The sequence below is a fragment of the Aedes aegypti genome, chromosome 2 (genome assembly GCF_002204515.2).
Source record: "Aedes aegypti strain LVP_AGWG chromosome 2, AaegL5.0 Primary Assembly, whole genome shotgun sequence".
NCBI classification, from domain to species: domain Eukaryota; kingdom Metazoa; phylum Arthropoda; class Insecta; order Diptera; family Culicidae; genus Aedes; species Aedes aegypti.
In genome coordinates, this window is record NC_035108.1 from 193383628 (window position 1) to 193402748 (window position 19121).

General features: G+C 37.6%; 1 protein-coding gene across 4 annotated transcripts in view; it reads left to right on the plus strand.

Annotated features, from left to right (window-relative positions):
- LOC5573016 (four and a half LIM domains protein 2) overlaps positions 1–19121 on the plus strand; it is a 245164-nt gene that overhangs the window by 206487 nt on the left and 19556 nt on the right. Inside the window, exon 1 of one of the 4 annotated variants that reach the window (XM_021843546.1) lies at positions 4331–4938. The exons of the other annotated variants lie outside the window; for them this stretch is intronic. Coding sequence (XP_021699238.1) covers positions 4722–4938 — 217 coding nt within the window. The 5' untranslated portion in view covers positions 4331–4721. Of the gene's footprint in view, positions 1–4330; positions 4939–19121 lie in introns of those variants that run through there. 4 annotated transcript variants of the gene reach the window in all.

The following is a 19121-nucleotide window of genomic DNA, read 5'->3' on the forward strand; positions in this document are numbered from 1 at the left end:
TATAATATTGGTCCCAAAATGCTGCCTTCAGGAACACCAGATCTTACAGGAAGTCTTTCAGACCTGGAGTTCTGATAATTAACCTGGAGTGTACGATTTATCAGATAACTTTGAATTATTCTAACAATGTATGTTGGAAAATTAAAGTTTTTTAATTTTACAATCAGGCTTTCATGCCAAACACTGTCGAATGCTTTTGCTATGTCTAAAAGAGCAAGACCAGTAGAATAGCCTTCAGATTTGTTGGAACGGATCAAATTTGTTACACGTAAAAGTTGACGAATGGTCGAATGTCCATGGCGGAATCCGAATTGTTCATTGGCAAAAATTGAACGTTGATGTGGAACTTTTCAAAAAGTTCACTGATGGAGGAAAGCAAACCGATTGGACGATAGCTAGAAGCTTCTGCATGATTTTTGTCTGGTTTTTAAATTGGTATAACCTTACCAGTTTTCCATTTGTCAGGAAAATATGCTAATTGAAAACATTTGTTAAATATATCAACTAGCTAAGGAGCTTTCATATTTTTGATTTTTTAATAATAGTTCTCACTTCTTCCAAATCAGTCTCCCAGGAAAATATATGTTTCATATATATTCCAGTCGGCTCGAAAATTGTTGAAAGTGGAACTGATCGGATTGAGAATCGCTTCTTGGGATATTTGAAATGTAACAAGGACATGATCAGAATCAAAATCAGCATGAGTAATTAATTGACTACAAAGATGACTAGAGTCGGTTAAGACCAAATCAATCGTAGATGGATTTCTAGAAAAGGAAAAAACACGTAGAGCTATCAGGGTATTGAATTGAGAAATATCCTGAAGAGCACTCATCACATAAAATTCTGCCGTTGGAATTACTTTGAGAATTATTCCATGACCGATGTTTGGCATTGCAGTCACCAATGACAAAATAAAATGACTTATTGCGAGTTAACTTTCGCAAGTCAGTTTGGAGCAAATTAACTTGCGATTCAGAGCATTACAAAGGCAAATAGGCAGCTATGAAATTAAATTTGCCGAGCTGTGTTTCAACTCAAACACCTAAAGTTTCAAAAAGTTTAGTTTCAAATGACGAAAACTGTTGATGTTTAATACGCCTATGAATGATGATTGCAACTCATCCACATGCCCCATCATGTCGATCATTACGATAAACAAAAAAGTTAGGATCTCTTTTAAGTTTGGATCCAGGTTTTAAATATGTTTCAGAATTAACTGCTATATGTACGTTATTAGCTGTAAGAAACAGCTCATCCTCTTTACCATTCAAGGAATGAGCATTCCAATTTAAAATATTTAAATTATTATTTATTTGATCCATTAGAAAAACGTAATCCAAAAACAATTTGATTTGTAAATTTTACACCAACTTGGACTGCTTCAGTCATAGTGGTGGCTAATGCATCAATCATTAGATTCAATTGTTCAGTTAGAAAATTAAAATCAGAGGCAGACAGATCACTTGAAGTGGGTACATCTGATGATTTGCCGTTAGAATTTTAGTAGACGTAGAGGCGGAGTAGGAGTTACCTGTGGCGGCAGGGTTTTTTTTTTTTCATTTGATTTGAAACAAGTAAAATGGGTACTCATAGTACGAATAGGGGAGGAGTTCAAATTACCTGCTACGATATAGCCAAAGGATTTTCCGTGGGTAAATACATTTGAAATTAGAAGATTCGAACGGCTACCCGACGGATTAAAATTAGTTTGTGAATGAGCATGATTATGATCTTGTTGATGAGTATAATTCCTAATCAATCGATCGTTAACTGAAAAATTAGCATTGTTCGATACTCTACCAGGGTAATTCCGGATACGACCGTTATAGTAACGGACATTATCTTCCATCTGCCTGGCACGAGCCTCGACGACTCTTCTTCGCGAAGGGCAAGCCCAAAAATTGGACTAATGAATACCCCCGCAATTCGAGCATATAAACTTGGTGGTATCTTCCTTCCCTGGACAGACATCCTTAGCGTGAGAAAAACCTCCACAAATCATGCATTTAGCATCCATACGGCAATTTTTTGTTCCATGACCCCACTTTTGGCATCGACGGCACTGAGTGGGGCTCAGGTAATTTCCTCCAGGTATCTGGAAATGTTCCCATGTCACACGGACATCGAACATAAGTTTTGCTTTTTTAAAGCTTTAATATTATTTAGATCTTTTTTGTTACAGTGAACTAAAAAGTATTCTTGAGAAAGCCCTTTCCGAACAATGCCAGATTGGGTTCTCTTTTTCATAATGATTACTTGGACTGGGGAAAATCCCCAGGAAGAAAGTTCGCATTCCGGAGAAATGTCCTTTCTTCTATTCTTGCCACGTTTAGTGACAGTTTTAAATCCCCCTTTTTTGGAAGGAAGTTGTGAATTCAGAGATTCACCCTTCCTTTTGTTTTTTGTTGATACCATGTTTAGTGAAAAAACGAAAGAAGACGTGACCTCCTAAGGGATGGTACACAAATTATGTCACGCTAAATTTCAACTTTTTCGACCACCTACCCCCCTCCCTTTTTGTCACACCTTTTGTATGAGTCCTCCGAAAATATTATAAGGCTTGTCACGCTTGGCTCCCCTCTCCCCCCCTTGGAGCGTGACGTAATTTGTGTATGAATCCCAGGAGGCTTTTTCCCAAGACGGTGTCCAAGCAGGATTACCACCGCTAGCTTTCGCCAACGGGTCCAACGAAAAATCGAAGGCACGGGTCCAAACAAGGATCGTAAAGGGATCATAGTAGAAAAAATAGTACTGAAAAGTACTGTTTTAGTAGCACTGAAAAGTACCGTTTTTAATTTTAGCACTGAAAAGTACTGTTTTATTGCCTTAGATAGTTTTTTAAGAAAACTTCCAAGAGCAGAGAGAATTCGTGTAAGTGCAGCACGAAGGTATGATGCGCACTGAAGGGTAGTGCATGATCTTAATAATCCTTTTGAAGAGAGTTGCGCGCAGTATCCTCTGAATATAATACAATCAAAATCATCCAGAAATTATAATGCACTGCAGCATATCTTCCAAAAAATCCTTGGATATAATGACTATGTTTAGCTTTGCAAAACCACAAGGACTGTTATTCAATTCGAATATCTCTTATTTAATATTTGAACTAACTCGTCTCGAATAGGAACATGAGCATAAAGAATTATAGTATACACTCAAAACTTTTCAATATAAAATAACTTTTTTTTTGTTTTTTACTGGGTGAACCTGGAGTAAAATGCACAAGCTAACGTTATTTGTTTCGACATGGTCTGTAGGTAATGTTATCCAATCTGTTGAGCTGCATTTCTTTCCCCGAACTTGACCCAACGCAAACTATCACTTTGCCAGAGGCGTGAAACTTGACACCCAAAGTAATTCATCTACAAGGGCCCCACAGGAAGTTCATGCAGCCTCTCGCAAGTGCTTGTTGTCAAAATAGCCAAAGCTAACCTCAGGCAATAAAAATAATATGAGTCATGATATGCTCTCCATGCAATTTGTTTGTCACGGCTAAAGATGCCCACTACAGCGCAGCGAATCAAACGAGGTGAGCTTTTCTTCTTGTTCCAGGGCTGGTAGCAGTTCTCCTTCACATATTGGTATTGCAATGCCCCAAACTTCAACAATAGAATTTGTTAAAGTTTTGTGAGCATTGCCAATATCAAATGTTGTTTGCAAAGAAATATTAACGTCAAGATTTCTATCGATGTATATTTTATATGTATTCCAGTCGGCTCTTAAATAATTTAAAGTAGAGCTGATTGGATTGATATTCGTTTCATGGGATATTTGAAATGGGACATGATCAGAACCAAAATCAACGTGAGTAACAAATTAGCTACAAATCTGAAAAGAGTCGGTTAAAACCAAATCAATCGTAGAAGGGTTTTTTTTTTTTTTTTGAGACAAACAAGTAGGGCTATCAGGGTATTGAATTAACAAATATCCTGAAGAGCACTCATCATGAGCGATGTTTGACATTAAAGTCACTAGTAAGTTTAAAGCAATTTAACTTGCTACCCAGTGCATTGAAAAGGCAAATAGGCAGCTATGAAAGTATATTTATCAAGCTGTGTTTCAACATAAACGCCCAAACTTTCAAAAGCTTTGAATTCAAATTCCCTAAAGTTCCTATTTTTAAGACACTCTGCCGCTACCAGCCCTGTTGTGTGGAGAGCTTTGCTCCAAACCGGCTGGAACTGTGCTGGGGAGGTATTAGGAGGCTAGGATACCTCAACTCAACTGAGCTCTAGCACGACATCCGACACGAGTAAGCAAACGTAGAGAGCCAACCCAAGTCTCGCAACACTCACAATAAGAATAACACTGGCTCCGGTCGGCGGTTTCAGTTATGAATGAACTTTTGATTGGATTACATCGGCGGTTGCTCACTCAGTTCGAAGTCGCGTGAAGTTACAACAACGATCTTGGAGGCGCCGGTTCGATTTCGATAGGGAGCGGAAAAAACGCAGCGCTTGTGAAGAAAGTGACTGGTGGAACTTCGCCCAATTGGTGGTGAACGAAAAGTGGTGGGCTCTGCTTTGGATCATTTTGGATGCACTATTAGACGAGAGGTTATTGGAAAGCAATTTGAGCATCGATCACCGTCGATCACGGGTTTTTAACGATCGCGGCCTAAAAGAAAGTGAAAAGTGTCGGATTGCTTTTATGCAATAGAGGGGTTCCGAGAAGTTAATTTAGTTAAACGCCGTTCGGAGGGTTAGAAAGTTCGAACCATGGCAACCGATATTCTGTCGACGGATTTTGACCGGCTGAGGCTCAAAACCAAAACCGTTGGAGCGGAGCGGATTAAGCGGGCCAAAGACAACAACGAGGACATTGCCGTGCTGAGTATGTTCCTCCCGGGAGCGACCGCCGCCAAGGAGAATGCCACTTTCCGGTGCCATTTGGGAATTGAGTGCCGGTTGGGAGATTGCCGGGATACGACGCCAGGTACATTATTACTGGAATGACCATAGCAAACTAATTCGGAATAAATACCGTAGGTCACAGGGTTCCCAATCTGAAATGTTCACCACAAATTAGCTAAGACACTATCTTGAAAATGAAGAATTTTATTACTAAACAAGTTACGATTCAAATATGAGAGGAAAGACATTTCTACACATTTGTGTATCTATTACTTATTCAATTGGGAAAATGTTCACACATTTTTGAACACAAAACTATCAACACAGAAGCTATCAGTGGCAGTCCTATGAGTTGATGCTCGTTGAAAAAAATCGATTTAATCTAAATTTGATCGTGTAGTTTTGACCAAATTGTATCTGAAATGAAAATTAAAGTTTTATTTTGCATAATGGGTGGATAAATAATATTGATAAATCATACTTTACATTTTATGTAAACATCAATGAAACCAATGTTTTGGCTAGCTGTAGCTAAACAAAATGTGACGTGCTAGAACATTTCTGGGAACGTCATCAGATTTAGCAACTCCAAATTTACTAGAGACACTTATTTTGATCCTTGAGACAAGCCAAAATGTCATTTTTGTTACGCTGTGTTACTGGTTCAGATAGTGTATGAGAACTTCCAGGCATTGCAGAATTCCCTCTCATTTGAGTATGAAGCACGATCAAAGCAAGCAAAGAAAAACATTCCATCTGTTGCGGTCCACGATCGTCAATATATCGCAAGTTGTAACAAGTCTGATAAATGGAAGCAGCGAACGAGAGCCCCAACGAGATAGCGATGATAAAATCCATTTTTCTGGCTTGTTTACCGTTGGGGGTAGATTTTTTCTTTACTGGCACGATCAACAATCCTCGAACTTTCCATAGCAATAGTATCCCCCAGGTTTGGAGCATATTAAGAGGGGTCCCCTGAAACAGCTTCTCAAAGCATTCTGTTCCATAACTCGATATTTCCATGAGTCGACTCATGGAGGTTTGACTGTTTTACGATTTTTCAATAATACGTTCGAAAATGTTCACAAGCGGCAGCTGCTAATTTCATGGTAGAGGTCATTCATCGATACTCGATATTTGAATTTTTGTTCTTTTTCCCCATAATTAAAAGCCGAAAACTCAATAGGGATGGCACATCTACAAATTTTGTAAGCTTGTCATGCTATGGCAAACCCCCTTCCCTCCTTGAAGTGCTGTTTTGAGAAAAATAGGCTTAAAGTCTAACACTTTGTAAATTGTTAACTCGTTAAAATTTAGATTTTTTATTTCTACACAACTTTGTGTTACTGTCGAACAATATAATGTGAAGTAATAATCAGGAAAAAAAACATAATCCAAGCTTCTAATAGAACGATTTTTTGGTGGACTACGTGTACTTGGTCCACTCTGGCTGAGCCATTCCTAGGAAAATAACAACCATTTAATGCTTTCATGGTCAAACTGGGTGCATATCTCTAGTTAATCTCTAGATTATCAACATGCTTCGACATCAGAATCTTAAATTCTTCAATAATCCATATCTTCATTCCCGAAATCGGTGTCATTACGATAGCTTGAAAATTAAAGTTTTGTAGGTTCACGGCTTTGAAAGCAGAAATATTGAAATATGTGTTCAATCAGAGTTGACCAAGTGAAAATCTTAAGTACCGGCCAAAATATACTGGTCCAATAAGCGAATTCTAGGATATTTCATACAGACAGTTTCTATCGGACTCTGAAATCGAATCAAAAAAGCGATAATTAATCAGTTTATTGGTTTTTGACACTTGGTCCACTCTGTCTTCACAGAAATAGTTGCAATTTCTGACCACCCATCCAAATATGGTAAATGGTCAAAAATACAAGTCAAAGGCATCCAATTAATAAATATTTATGGGTAGATGAAAAAACCGAATTTAGTACTATACCATTTAATTCCACTAGAGTTTGTATCCTTTGACAGATACGCGTATTTCGACCTCAACTGTAAGGCCGTCTTCAGTGTCGTGTACTAGTACACGACACTGAAGACGGCCTTACAGTTGAGGTCGAAATACGCGTATCTGTCAAAGGATACAAACTCTAGTGGAATTAAATGGTATAGTACTAAATTCGGTTTTTTCATCTACTTATAGGTATTCTACTAAACAACTCGAAGATTTATTATCAAATATTTATGAATTTCTATTGATGGATGAGAAGAAGAATCATTCGATGTCGAAAAATCTGACATATAACTTGAAATGTCTTCCATTTTCTAGCATCCTCAGCACGTTGATCATTTTCGCTGCTATGGTAATAAGCACTTGGTCAACTTTGACTGCATACCTTTATCGATTTTTATTGATCATCCAAAGAAAATTTGTTACATATCTCTCACGTAAATGTAAGCATTCATCAAATTTGATTGAAGTGAAATGGAATGGAAGTAATTTCGCATCTAATGGAAGAATAATCCAATTTTTCCGAGTTTTGTACTTGGTCCATTCTGACTTAACGCCCACCAATTCAACACAACATTTCTGTAAAATTTTATAAGCAATCACTTCATTACTTATTAGCATAGCATTATCAGGCGCTCTGGATGGTATTTGATTTCTTTTTGTGCAAATAACCTATAGGGGTTCCTGGGGTAATATGCACCACTTAAGGAAAATGTGCCGAAATGAATACTAAACAACATGTATGTAGTGTTTTAATACACGAATCTAGGTGGTTTGGGTTCACCCTACATGGTGTTGAGCGAATTTTCATCATAATTAATTTAGATTGTTGGGAAATTTAACTTTTTTCAAACACTACTTTTGCGTGAATTAGGATTTATGTGGGGCACGATGCACCGCTTTTTGGGGCAGAACGCACCACAACATTGAGGCAAGACGCACCTAAACAAAGGGGCATGATGCACCACAACAATGAGGCAAGATGCACCATCGTGTTTTAAACGTAATTTTATTTATCGTAAAAACACGAGTTTTTGATAGTTTTCGTGTATAAGATGATATAATTGTGCATAAATACGTTGTTAAAGACTTCAAATAATCTAACTTTCGTGATTGTAGTTTATTTTGGACTGGATCGTTCTGCCCCAACCGATGGAGTGCATGTTGCCCCAACCGGGCGCTTAACAGAAAATGTTATGAAAAATAGAAATTGTTGTGTTATTTCGCCAAATCATGTAATCAACAACTTATCTAGTCTCTAATCATCTGTTTTATGGTGAAAGGTAGTGAAAATTCTCAATTCATCGCTCTCAAAACAACAAGTGAAATGATCGGGAAAGTTACATCAGAATCGTGCTTTTCGAATTTATTGCTCTATCTCCTTGTTAAGTTTTCCAAAATGTATCAAATTCTCAGGGTGTCAACAATTTGCAACGTTTCATCGATCCGCATAGTGTTTTTCTCTCAAAACTCGTTTATTTCAGAGAAACTGACAGGGTGCGTTTTGCCTCGGCAGTGCATATTACCTCAGGAGCCCCTAGTCCATAATTCGAATACTAGGAACGCAATTTCCATAATTGGTACAAAGACAATGGCTCTAGTTAAACATTTTACAGTGACCATGAAAATACAAGTTCTGTAAGGCCTCCATTATCATCTGAGACCAAACAAATTTTCATCATTTAGATGCGATTTTTTCAAGTGTAAAATTAAGTGTAAAAACAATCTGACGCTTAAAGTACAAAACCTTTGACCTTTTGTGCTTTAGCTTAACTTAGCTTAGCTTAGATTGGCTACACATATCAATGGTTGATATGAAGACACAAAAAAAAAACCCGAAGAACATATGTTTTCAGCTCAAACAGGTGTTTGGTTTTTCAGATCCGTGCTCTTGAAAATTTGAGTTTTGGCTTCGATTCATCTTCACCTTAAACGTGGTAACTTTGCTTAGCTTAGCTTAGCTTAGCTTAGACTGACTACACATATCAATGGTTGCTATTCCGTGATTGACCGAAGTCAGTGAAAATGCACAAAGAATCAACTAGAAGATCGGCTGGGATTGGCCATAATCTTCTTCAATGTGCATAATTCAGTGCCTCTATTTATACATGGTCAATAACGGCGCCGGCCACGTCCTTGCAGTCAGGTGGGATTGAGGGAAGGAATGTTAGTGTGTAGCCTTTGCTATTTGGAGACCGTGTTTGCCTCTGCATCTCCACAAAGGTTACTGGGAGGGATGTTTGTTAATGGGGAGGATCGTTGGGTCACAGGATTCACTTTGATAAGCGATTAGACCATGATAAATAATTATTGGTGAGATATAAACATGCTTATATGTAAATATGATGTTTTCATTTGATATGAACAATATCTATATAGAGAAAAAATATGCCGACACTTGACGTGACGAACCTTTCAAAGTTTGTTGAATAAAGTGAACCTTTCGCAAGTCTACACTCGTAGTGTCGAACAATTCAAAGTATTTTTAATTACAAAAATGAAGGTAAAAGGAATAAGGTGTTTGAAAATAAACGTAGACATAATTGATTTATAAATCAGAGTTTATGTCGACACTCACAGTGACGAACCTTTCATAGTTTGTTGGAAAATCATATTTACGTCTCACCGTTGTAACGATTAAAGGTGCAGTCAAACATATTTTATAGATTAGAATAGTAGCATGAAACGAACTCACCAATTGATCCGTCATCCTTGAGCAGCAACAATCCACTTTCAGCCTCACTCGTTTGCTCGGCTATATGAAAGCACTCAGAGAAAATTGGCGCGCGACCCGAGAGGGAAAACAACTGATGACTGCTCGGGCTTTCTTGACGCACTGCCCAGGAGCAAGCGTCAACGTCGAAAGATCAAAAAGAACTAATCGAACGCGGAACTTTTTCACTTTACTCGACCGATGCGCGACATGTTTGATCCTGCCCTCATCGCCGGCCCCCACAGGAGCAAGCGTCAAGGTCGAAGGATCAAATACAACTAAAGGATCACGCCACATTTTCACTTTCATTCGGCCGACGCGCGACATGTTTGATGCTGCCCTCATCGCCGGCCCCCGCAGGAGCAAGTGTAAAGGTCGAAGGATCAAACACAACTAAAGGATCACGCCACTTTTTCACTTTCATTCGGCCGACGCGCGACATGTTTGATCCTGCCCTCATCGCCGGCCCCCACAGGAGCAAGCGTCAAGGTCGAAGGATCAAACACAACTAAAGGATCACGCCACTTTTTCACTTTCATTCGGCCGACGCGCGACATGTTTGATCCTGCCCTCATCACCGGCCCCCGCAGGAGCAAGCGTAAAGGTCGAAGGATCAAACACAACTAAAGGATCACGCCACTTTTTCACTTTCATTCGGCCGACGCGCGACATGTTTGATCCTGCCCTCATCGCCGGCCCCCGCAGGAGCAAGCGTAAAGGTCGAAGGATCAAACACAACTCTTCACCTTAAACGTGGTAACTTTGATAGAAAAAGTGAATATTTATGCATGCTGTTCCAAAGAATTATAAGTTTTATTTTTAAAACAAGCACTGGCATCTTAGCTATCGATTGCAGTTGATAGATTGCCAAAAGATTTATTTTGAATGGATATAACAATTTTGATATAATCGAAAGTCGGTTTTTTTTTTGGGTAACTTTGATAATGGAGTATAAATCGAACAAAATTGAATGAATTAGTAACATTTTATAGGACATTGCATACCGTAATTCGGGGTGTATTTTATCAGCGGGGAGAAGTTGATCAGTCCCGTACCCACATGTATAAACTGCCAAAAGAGCTATGATCTGTATTAGATTATCACAACTTCTGTGATATCGCCTCACCTGATAGCTGTTCTTGATGTTTCTAAATTCGGTTTGCCGTTCAAGATAGTTATTCCATGAAAAAAGAGATTTTTAAGGAAAGGCTGTACTGTTGAAGGGTTTTACTCCAAACATTCGATTATTGCCAAGGCTATAGAAAGACAACATTTTACTAAAACTGTTTCATACATTCCAGATATGTTCAGTGAACCCAGTTTTAAATTTGCACTGAGGATAAAAAATCAGTTTCAAATAAAAAAATGTTCTTTTTGTGAGCGAGTTACTGATTTCAAAGAAAAGTGCATACCTTTAGGCGTTTAATGTGGTGTTTTCTGTAATTCACAACATTAAATTCTAAAATTGACCGATTAATCAACAAGTGGTAAGATTTTTGAAACTCGATTCAGAATCAAATTTAATAGATAGCATGTCTCTTTATGGTAGAAAGCCTGTCGCAGTAATTGATCAACTTCACCCCGGAATCAAAAATTTCACTTTTAGATTTTTTAAAAATGTTTTTGTAATCATGAAAACATTTCGTAAAAAAATCGTTTGTATAATTCGATAAACATCCTACCAGTATAGGTTTCAAAAATATTTGGATGGTAATACATGCATCCTACTCGGGATCATAGAACAGAATCACTCAAAAGTGATCAACTTCACACAATTTTACGGTACCTCTAGGCGTTTATCGTTATATTTGACTTTAGATTACAAAATTTTTGACTTAGATTACAAAAATGGTCCCAGTTTGTAAAAATGGTTTTCGCTAAGATATTTGAGACCATATTCAAGTTGTATTATAACTAGGCTGTCAAATATAAATGACGAACTATTGAAAATACATCAAATAGTGATCGTAGAACAGATTGTTACATTACAACGCATACATTTCGAAAATGCTAAAATCGCATCAATTTTTGATATTCGTATATAAAGCCTCAAATGTTCTCGATTCAAATGAAAATAGCTCTAACATGAAGTGTCATACTAGTATCCTTTAGTTTTGCATTCGTTTTGCTTCACTGATTAACAGATATTATCTTATTTCGTTCATTAAGTGGTGGGTCTCGCATTATCAAAGTTACTCGCATTATCAAAGATACCCCGTTTTACGGTATAGACAAACTGAGAACGAAATCACTCTGGAGATGCGGGAAAAGTAATACTTTTGCTTTTTTACGCAAACAAATTACATAGCACTGCCCAGCAAAATGCGTGAAATGAAAAAAAAAACAAACTTTTGCTCCGGCGTCTAGGAAAATAAGCCGGCTTTGCAGATAGATGCAAAAAGTAGTTTTTGCAATTTCCCATCGTAATAAGCTGTTTTTCATCACGTCAATCTGTCATGAGACGGCCTACTTTCCTTCACTGAATTATGCAGTGTGGTAATAGTCATTACGCAACTGAAACCAGTGCTGTGTAACGATTCATTACGCAACGCTTTCTCATTACGCAACTGTTTTGAGTTGCGTAACAAATAATTACACAACATTTTTTTCACAAATTGTAAAAAAATGGTGAATGCATTCTGATATGGTTTCTGGTACCTTCAAGAGGTTTTCTACGAAACTGCTTCTCAGCTTAGTATTCTTATGAGCACTTTCACAGTTATTAACTGAGCTCTTTATTGCCGTTTGACCATTTTTGCACGTGTACGATGATACTTTATGCCCTGGGAAGTCGAGAAAATTTCTTTCACGAAAAGATCCTTGACCAGTGGGATTCGAACCCACAACCCTCCGCTTGTTCTTGCTTAATAGCTGCGCGTTTACCGCTACAGCTATCTGGGCCCCTGCAACTCGTTGCACAACTCGATTTTAACAGCACTCGTAATTACGACTCGTGTTTTAAAAATCATCATTCTGCTTCTTGTTGCGTAATCTACTATTACGCAACAAGTTGCAAAATGACAATTCTTACAGCACGAGTCGTCCATTTATCTAATGAGGCTTGCCAAGTTGGATAATTACGACGAGTGCTGTAAAACTCGAGTTCTGCAACGAGTTGCGTACAACATTTTTTTTTGCAATTTCGTGGAAGACCACTTGAGGGTACCAGAAACCATATCGGAATGCATTCACCATTATTTTACAATTTCTGAAAAAATGTTGTGTAATGATTTATTATGCAACTCAAAGCAGTTGCGTAATGTTAAAGCGTTGAGTAATGAATCATTACAGCATTGGTTTCAGTTGGCGTGGTGAAAAACAGCATATTGCGATAAGAAATTACAAAAAAGGAATTACATAACAGTCAAGATTCAGATTTCGAATACGAATATGTTATGTTTTGATTATTTCATCATATTTCTCGATAAAGGTTGAAGCATTTTCATCCTTCTAGATATTTATATGTGTGCTTTAAAAACTGTTTGATTTTTGAAGATGGGACTGAGATTTGGCCAGTAAATGATAGATGTGAGCTTTAACTTACCAGTTTTCTGTCCAAATTTAGGATATGCCGATTTTGTGTTATATAGTGACATAAAAAAGACACCGTTTAACTGATTTTACGATTCATCCTACAATGCAACTAATTGAAACACTTGATGATCTAATAATCCGAATATTACATTCAAGAAAATGTCCATGACACATCCGCCAAAATTGCATAGCCCCTGTCCGATCAAGCACCTCACTCTTGCGTCATTTAGCAAAAAAAACGGCCCTCATGTCCCGTCTTGTGATGACCAACACCTGCACCACGATCTGAACCAATCTCGATTCCCATGATTTCGGCGCTAAAGCAAACACTCCACAACGATCTCACATCCAACAAGACAAGTTGGACAAGTTCGATGCCAAGTAGCTAATCTTCCAAGCTTTGCATACGCCCGTTCAAATCGTTGAGAAGTTTATTATGACGAATATTCCCATCGATGAGCTAATGGCTGTGGCGGTCGCTCCGTACAGATTCAGTTCAGTTTCCAAAACATGGCTGGCACAAGATCTCTATGCAAATTCGTGTGTTTGATCTTCACATGTTACACATGCACTGTGGCGCCCACGCACGGAGATATAATGACAGCACAAAAAAAAAACGGTTTTGCTTGATTGCGACCACCGCGCGATCAGGTAAACATCGAACAAGGTTGCCGAAAATGAGTAGAGGTCTTTCTTTCTGAGTCAATGTGAGAGGTACAGTGATAGACAAAATAAAGTACGCATTGGCAACTTTTTTGAAACCTGGATCCAAACTGTATCGAAATGATCGCCTGGATGTGAATGTGGTGGAGTTGCTATCATCCTTCAAAGGCATATAAAACATATTTTTCTTTCGTCATTTGAAACCAAAAATTTTGAAACTTTGGGTGTTTCTGTTGAAGCACAACTTGGTAAATATACTTTCATAGCTGCCTTTTTGCCTTTTTAAAGCACAGAGCAGCAAGTAAATTAGCTTCAACCTGAATTTGCGGAAATTGTCTCGCAATAATTCAAATTGTTTTGTCATTGGTGACTTTAAGGCAAAGCATCACTCATGGAATAATTTTCAAAGCAATTCCAACAGCAGAATTTTATTAAATAAGTCCTCTTCAGGATATTTCTTAATTCAATCCCTGATAATCCTACTTGTTTTTACTCTTCTAGAAACCCATCTATGTAGGAAAATAAATTATATCTCTCAAATTGCGAAAAAGCAAAATTTTAATTTAGAATTCCTAGTCCTTTTAAAAATCAAGTTCCTCAGGATTTTGAAAGATTTCTCAATCAGGGGAAAGTTTCGGAAAATTCCAGGAAGAAAGCTCTGCAGAGAATTCAAAATGAAATTTTGAAAATGATTCTGAAGCTTCTTCCCTGGTATAGTACCAATGAGTTACATAGAATATCCAATGTTGAAACATTGGAACAAATGTCAAATAAAATAATTAATAATTGCAGGCAAAAATCGTTACAATCTTCTATTGCCACGATTAATGCGTTATATATTTAGGTTAAGTTAGGTTAAGTAAATTGAAAACGTGTTTTTTTCTCCTATAAGCAGGTAAAATCAACTCACATGTAACAAATCTGAACTGCTACAATGAAATGTAATATGTTGTTAACAAAATGTTAATAAAAACTTAAATTGGTTTTACCAAATTAGGATGATAGTGTTGTCTAACACAGAACATCTAGATATAAGAAATGAATGTAATGTTTGGAATGATACTAAAAAAAATAAAAAGAATCCATAATTTAGACTTGACCATTTTGAATAAATATGACCAACTCGTACTTTATACTGTTCAGTACTGTAAATCGAGAGAAATCAGTACGTGGGTGGTTCCGGCGAGTTCCGATTGCTACCGCGTTTGTTTATATGGTCATCACATCTCACGTCATTCAGTCGGTTCAAGGGGTCATTAGCGATGGAGTTCCCGGCAAACGGGGGCTTCCCCTTTAGAGGCAGGGACGCAGACAGTTGGAAATGTCAAACGTAACTCCCCTTATGGTGTCCAAAACAGCAATTTATTAATTGGCGCGTAGAATTTTGCGCTGTTTTTCTAGATGTTGGTGCGTTTCATTCAGACGGCAATAGGGGCGAGCTGTCCAAAAGTGGAAACTGTTAACGGCTCCCACTACACTGTCGCTTGATCGATCCATATTTATCGCACAAAACGACAACCGTTCAGCGATCAGCGGTAGGTGATAATAAAATGGATTTTTATTGCCGCGTTCCGGTTTTGCGATGCATTTGCTCCTTGGAACTGTGACAATGATGACATTAACCCGAACGTGAAAATTTATGCCTTTCGAGGGGAGGAACATTTCTGGTGACAAAGCAGAATCGTTTCGATCTTTTGTGGGCAATTAGCTTTATCGTTAATTGATTGTAAACGATCGTGATAGTTGTGTAGCAGCGGTGAACATTGTATATCAGCCGCAGGTTGAACCACAGTAGCATTCATTGAACGGGAAGTGATCAACCGCTGGGAATTAGCTGAGACTAAATGGAATGAACGAGTCGTAAAAATATGGAAATGTCGATACGACAGGTATCTGCTGTTTATGATGATGCTCTTGACATGTTGCGGCTTTTATTGAATTGGTTCATTGAACAGTTTTAACACATAATAAGTAAAAATAAAAAATAGAAAAATAAGTATCAGTGCACTCACTTCGTACTCTATTGTGGTGCGACACAAATCCTTTTTTAATACTACCCAATGCAATATAATACTTTCCAGTACTATTTATGCAAATTGATCCTTTATAGGACTTGTGACTTCGTTTTTACGCACTAGCAGTGGTAAAACAAGTGTTGCTAAACGTGAGCATCCTCTAGCTCAGGCTATTCGATTCAAGTGAGGAAGCAAAGCGTGCCGTCAGTCGTGGTCAGTACTTCCGAATTTGGTGGAGGGAGACGTTGCACGGTGTCTCTGGTAGAAAACATTAATATAAAAAAATCAGTATCGATGAAACACCCACCAAATGAAAGCTTAGGCTTTCCCCTTTCATTTAAGACCGGTTTGAAAATGTTCTATCGGGGGGTCCTGAACATTTTTTTTTATTTTAGTAAGAGATACGTACCATAGGTGATCTTCTTCCACCAATAGTATGATACAATGAATCGCTTATACCATATGATGACAACTCAATAGAACCGTAGAAGGCCATGACAAATATTTCTGGACAAACATTTGGCTGGAGAGGTCTTGAGCCTTTTTTCAGAAACATTGCTGTTGAGCCCTTTTTAGCTCGTCCATGCAAACTAACACCACTATCAGAAAGATTAGTGTTAGCTCTTCCTGATAGCAGTATTGGTAAGCATGATCGAGTTGAATTGGGCTCAACAGCGTCTTACAAAGACATTGTTTACCTATGTCGATGTGCCCTTTTTAAATGTTTGTTCAGATTTCCATAAAACAAGCTTGTTTTTGTTTTGGCAGTGTTGCTGTTCAGTTGATTATAAATTCAGTAAATAGTAAAATTGCATATCTTTTATCAAAATTTATTCATTTATACACAACTAAAATGGTGGTAAATATTATTTAAAATTTGGAATAAAAAAAAATGTTTAGAGATTTGTAAGATTTCCAATAAATAACCATTATTTAGATTCAGTTGTATGCTACCGTCTTAAAATTCAAATATACTTTCATAAGATATTGCTTTTTTCGATTAGTAATAACCAAAGCGTTTGAAAACATTTACTCATGGATCATTACATTACCAATGGTTTAACAGATTGCAAAAAACAACTAAATTGGCATCAATGGTAGGGAAATCGGCGCTGCGTTATAACGCTTCATTGCTTAAGTTGTCGCGTTCTAAGGTGGTATAGCGAAAAAATGGTGCTTGTGTCGCGTGATAAGTTTATAAATTCATTGTTTTGGGTCAACATTTTGGTTTGCTGATTAGAGGTATGTCTGTTAATAATTACAATAAATATATCCCAATTTCACACCTAATAATAAATATATATATTTACACTACACTCTTTCAGGAGACCTGAAACATGAAACCGAAAAGCCATGAAGACAATCGTTCGAAGATTTGCGTATTGTGTTTAAAGAATTTGTGTCTGCAACCGTAATCAGCAAAAGTGGTTGATATTATTGAACAGCACATTCTTCACGACATCAGGTTTACAGTCTGGTCTTGTCCTACAAAAATATGTCGAGCTTGCACGTTTATTTATTCAGTAACCAGTTCAATCTTTTGAATATATCACTGTATAAATATAAATACAATTTAAAACCTACCACTCGAATCATGTAATGATGTGAGAACAACAATCTCACCAAAACTAAAAGGAAAACGTGGTAGACACAGTAATGCAAAAAGTAAGAGCCAATTGAATTGGTTGGTTGTCGAATCTACTCGGTTTACCAACCAACTGAGAATCTTATTCAACATCTGTGCAACCTATAAAAAAACCTTTTTGTTCGCTGATGACTTGTTTTTTATTAAAAAAAATTGATTTGAGCACCAGATGAGCGTTGCAGTTGAGCAGCTGTCTAAGGGGTTTGGATGTTGCAATCGCCCCAAACATCGCTTTCAAAATCAGCAGACCTAACCAATCAGTTCAGGGGTTTTTAGTGGTAACACATTTGCACTTTGATTTGAACGATAATGCAGAAACTGTAATAACGTAAATGTAAATGCATATAAATGCGTTCAAGGGCCTTCCTTAGCCGAGTGGTTAGAGTCCGCGGCTACAAAGCAAAGCATGCTGAAGGTGTCTGGGTTCGATTCCCGGTCGGTCCAGGATCTTTTCGTAAAGGAAAGTTACTTGACTTCCCTGGGCATAGAGTATCATCGTACCTGCCACACGAGATACGAATGCGAAAATGGCAACATTGGCAAAGAAAGCTCTCAGTTAATAACTGTGGAAGTGCTCATAAGAACTATCCACTGCTCCAAATTGATCCAAATAATGTCGAAGAATGGGTAAGCATCAGCAGTTTGATTGTGTGATTCATAAAGATGACCTTAAAATCATTCTTTTATCACAGGTGAGGATCATCAGTTGCCAACGCCACAACAAAAGTGGATTCACCAGACGAAACTGTCAGAAGCTTTTGAAAAATTGGCATGTTTTGGAAGTGTAATGGGATCTAAGTTTGCTAGCAATTGTAATTTATCGTACTGTTCTGTAAATTATCTCTTTTAAATGAAAAAATGTATTTCAGGCGCTTGATCATTCTGATCAGGTACATAAAAGTTGTTTTCAAACGAGTCTGGATGATGATTTTGCAGAAAAGTTGAGAACTTTTCAAAAACGTGGATTGCTTACCCAATTGCTCGAAGTTCCATATTTCCGCTAACATATCCCGGAGTTTTGTGAAATCACAGGAAGTGGTTTGAGCAAATACGCAAATAGTGAAACCGTGCATTTCGATTTTCAAGTTGCTTGGAATCATGTTAAGGTTCCGGAGAACTCTGAAGCATATGATCGACAGCTTCTTTGAGCTGTAGTAATGTACAATAGTGAGCATTTGTAAGCCGTATTATCCGTATTTACTTTATCGATATGTCGTGTATATAATTGGTTTAAATAGAATGGTATAGGTAATGCTAAATCTAAATCCTTTTTATTAATTGGTTAACTATTCGTAGTACAATTTCTCATGGCTACCTAGATAAGCATGAAAGAAAATGACTGTGTGAACCATAATTAAGAAATCAGTACTGAAAAAACGGCATTGTACTGTTTTGAAAAAAATGTTCAGGACCCCCCGATAGAACATTTCCAAACAGGTCTCAAATGAAAGGGGAAAGCCTAAGCTTTCATTTGGTGGATGTTTTAGCGATACTGATTTTTTTATATTAATGTTGTTCTACCAGAGACACCGTGGTTGAACTGTGGACTTCGTGGCTTTGAAAATTTGATTTTGGAGTCAAGTTTGAACGAAGAATCTGAAAATGATATAATCTCAACACCGTTCCAAAACCCAATTCTATATTCACTTGTCATGTGTAGAGAACAATTTCCAACAGAAAAAGATCTTCGCCCGGTGGGATATGAACCTAAGA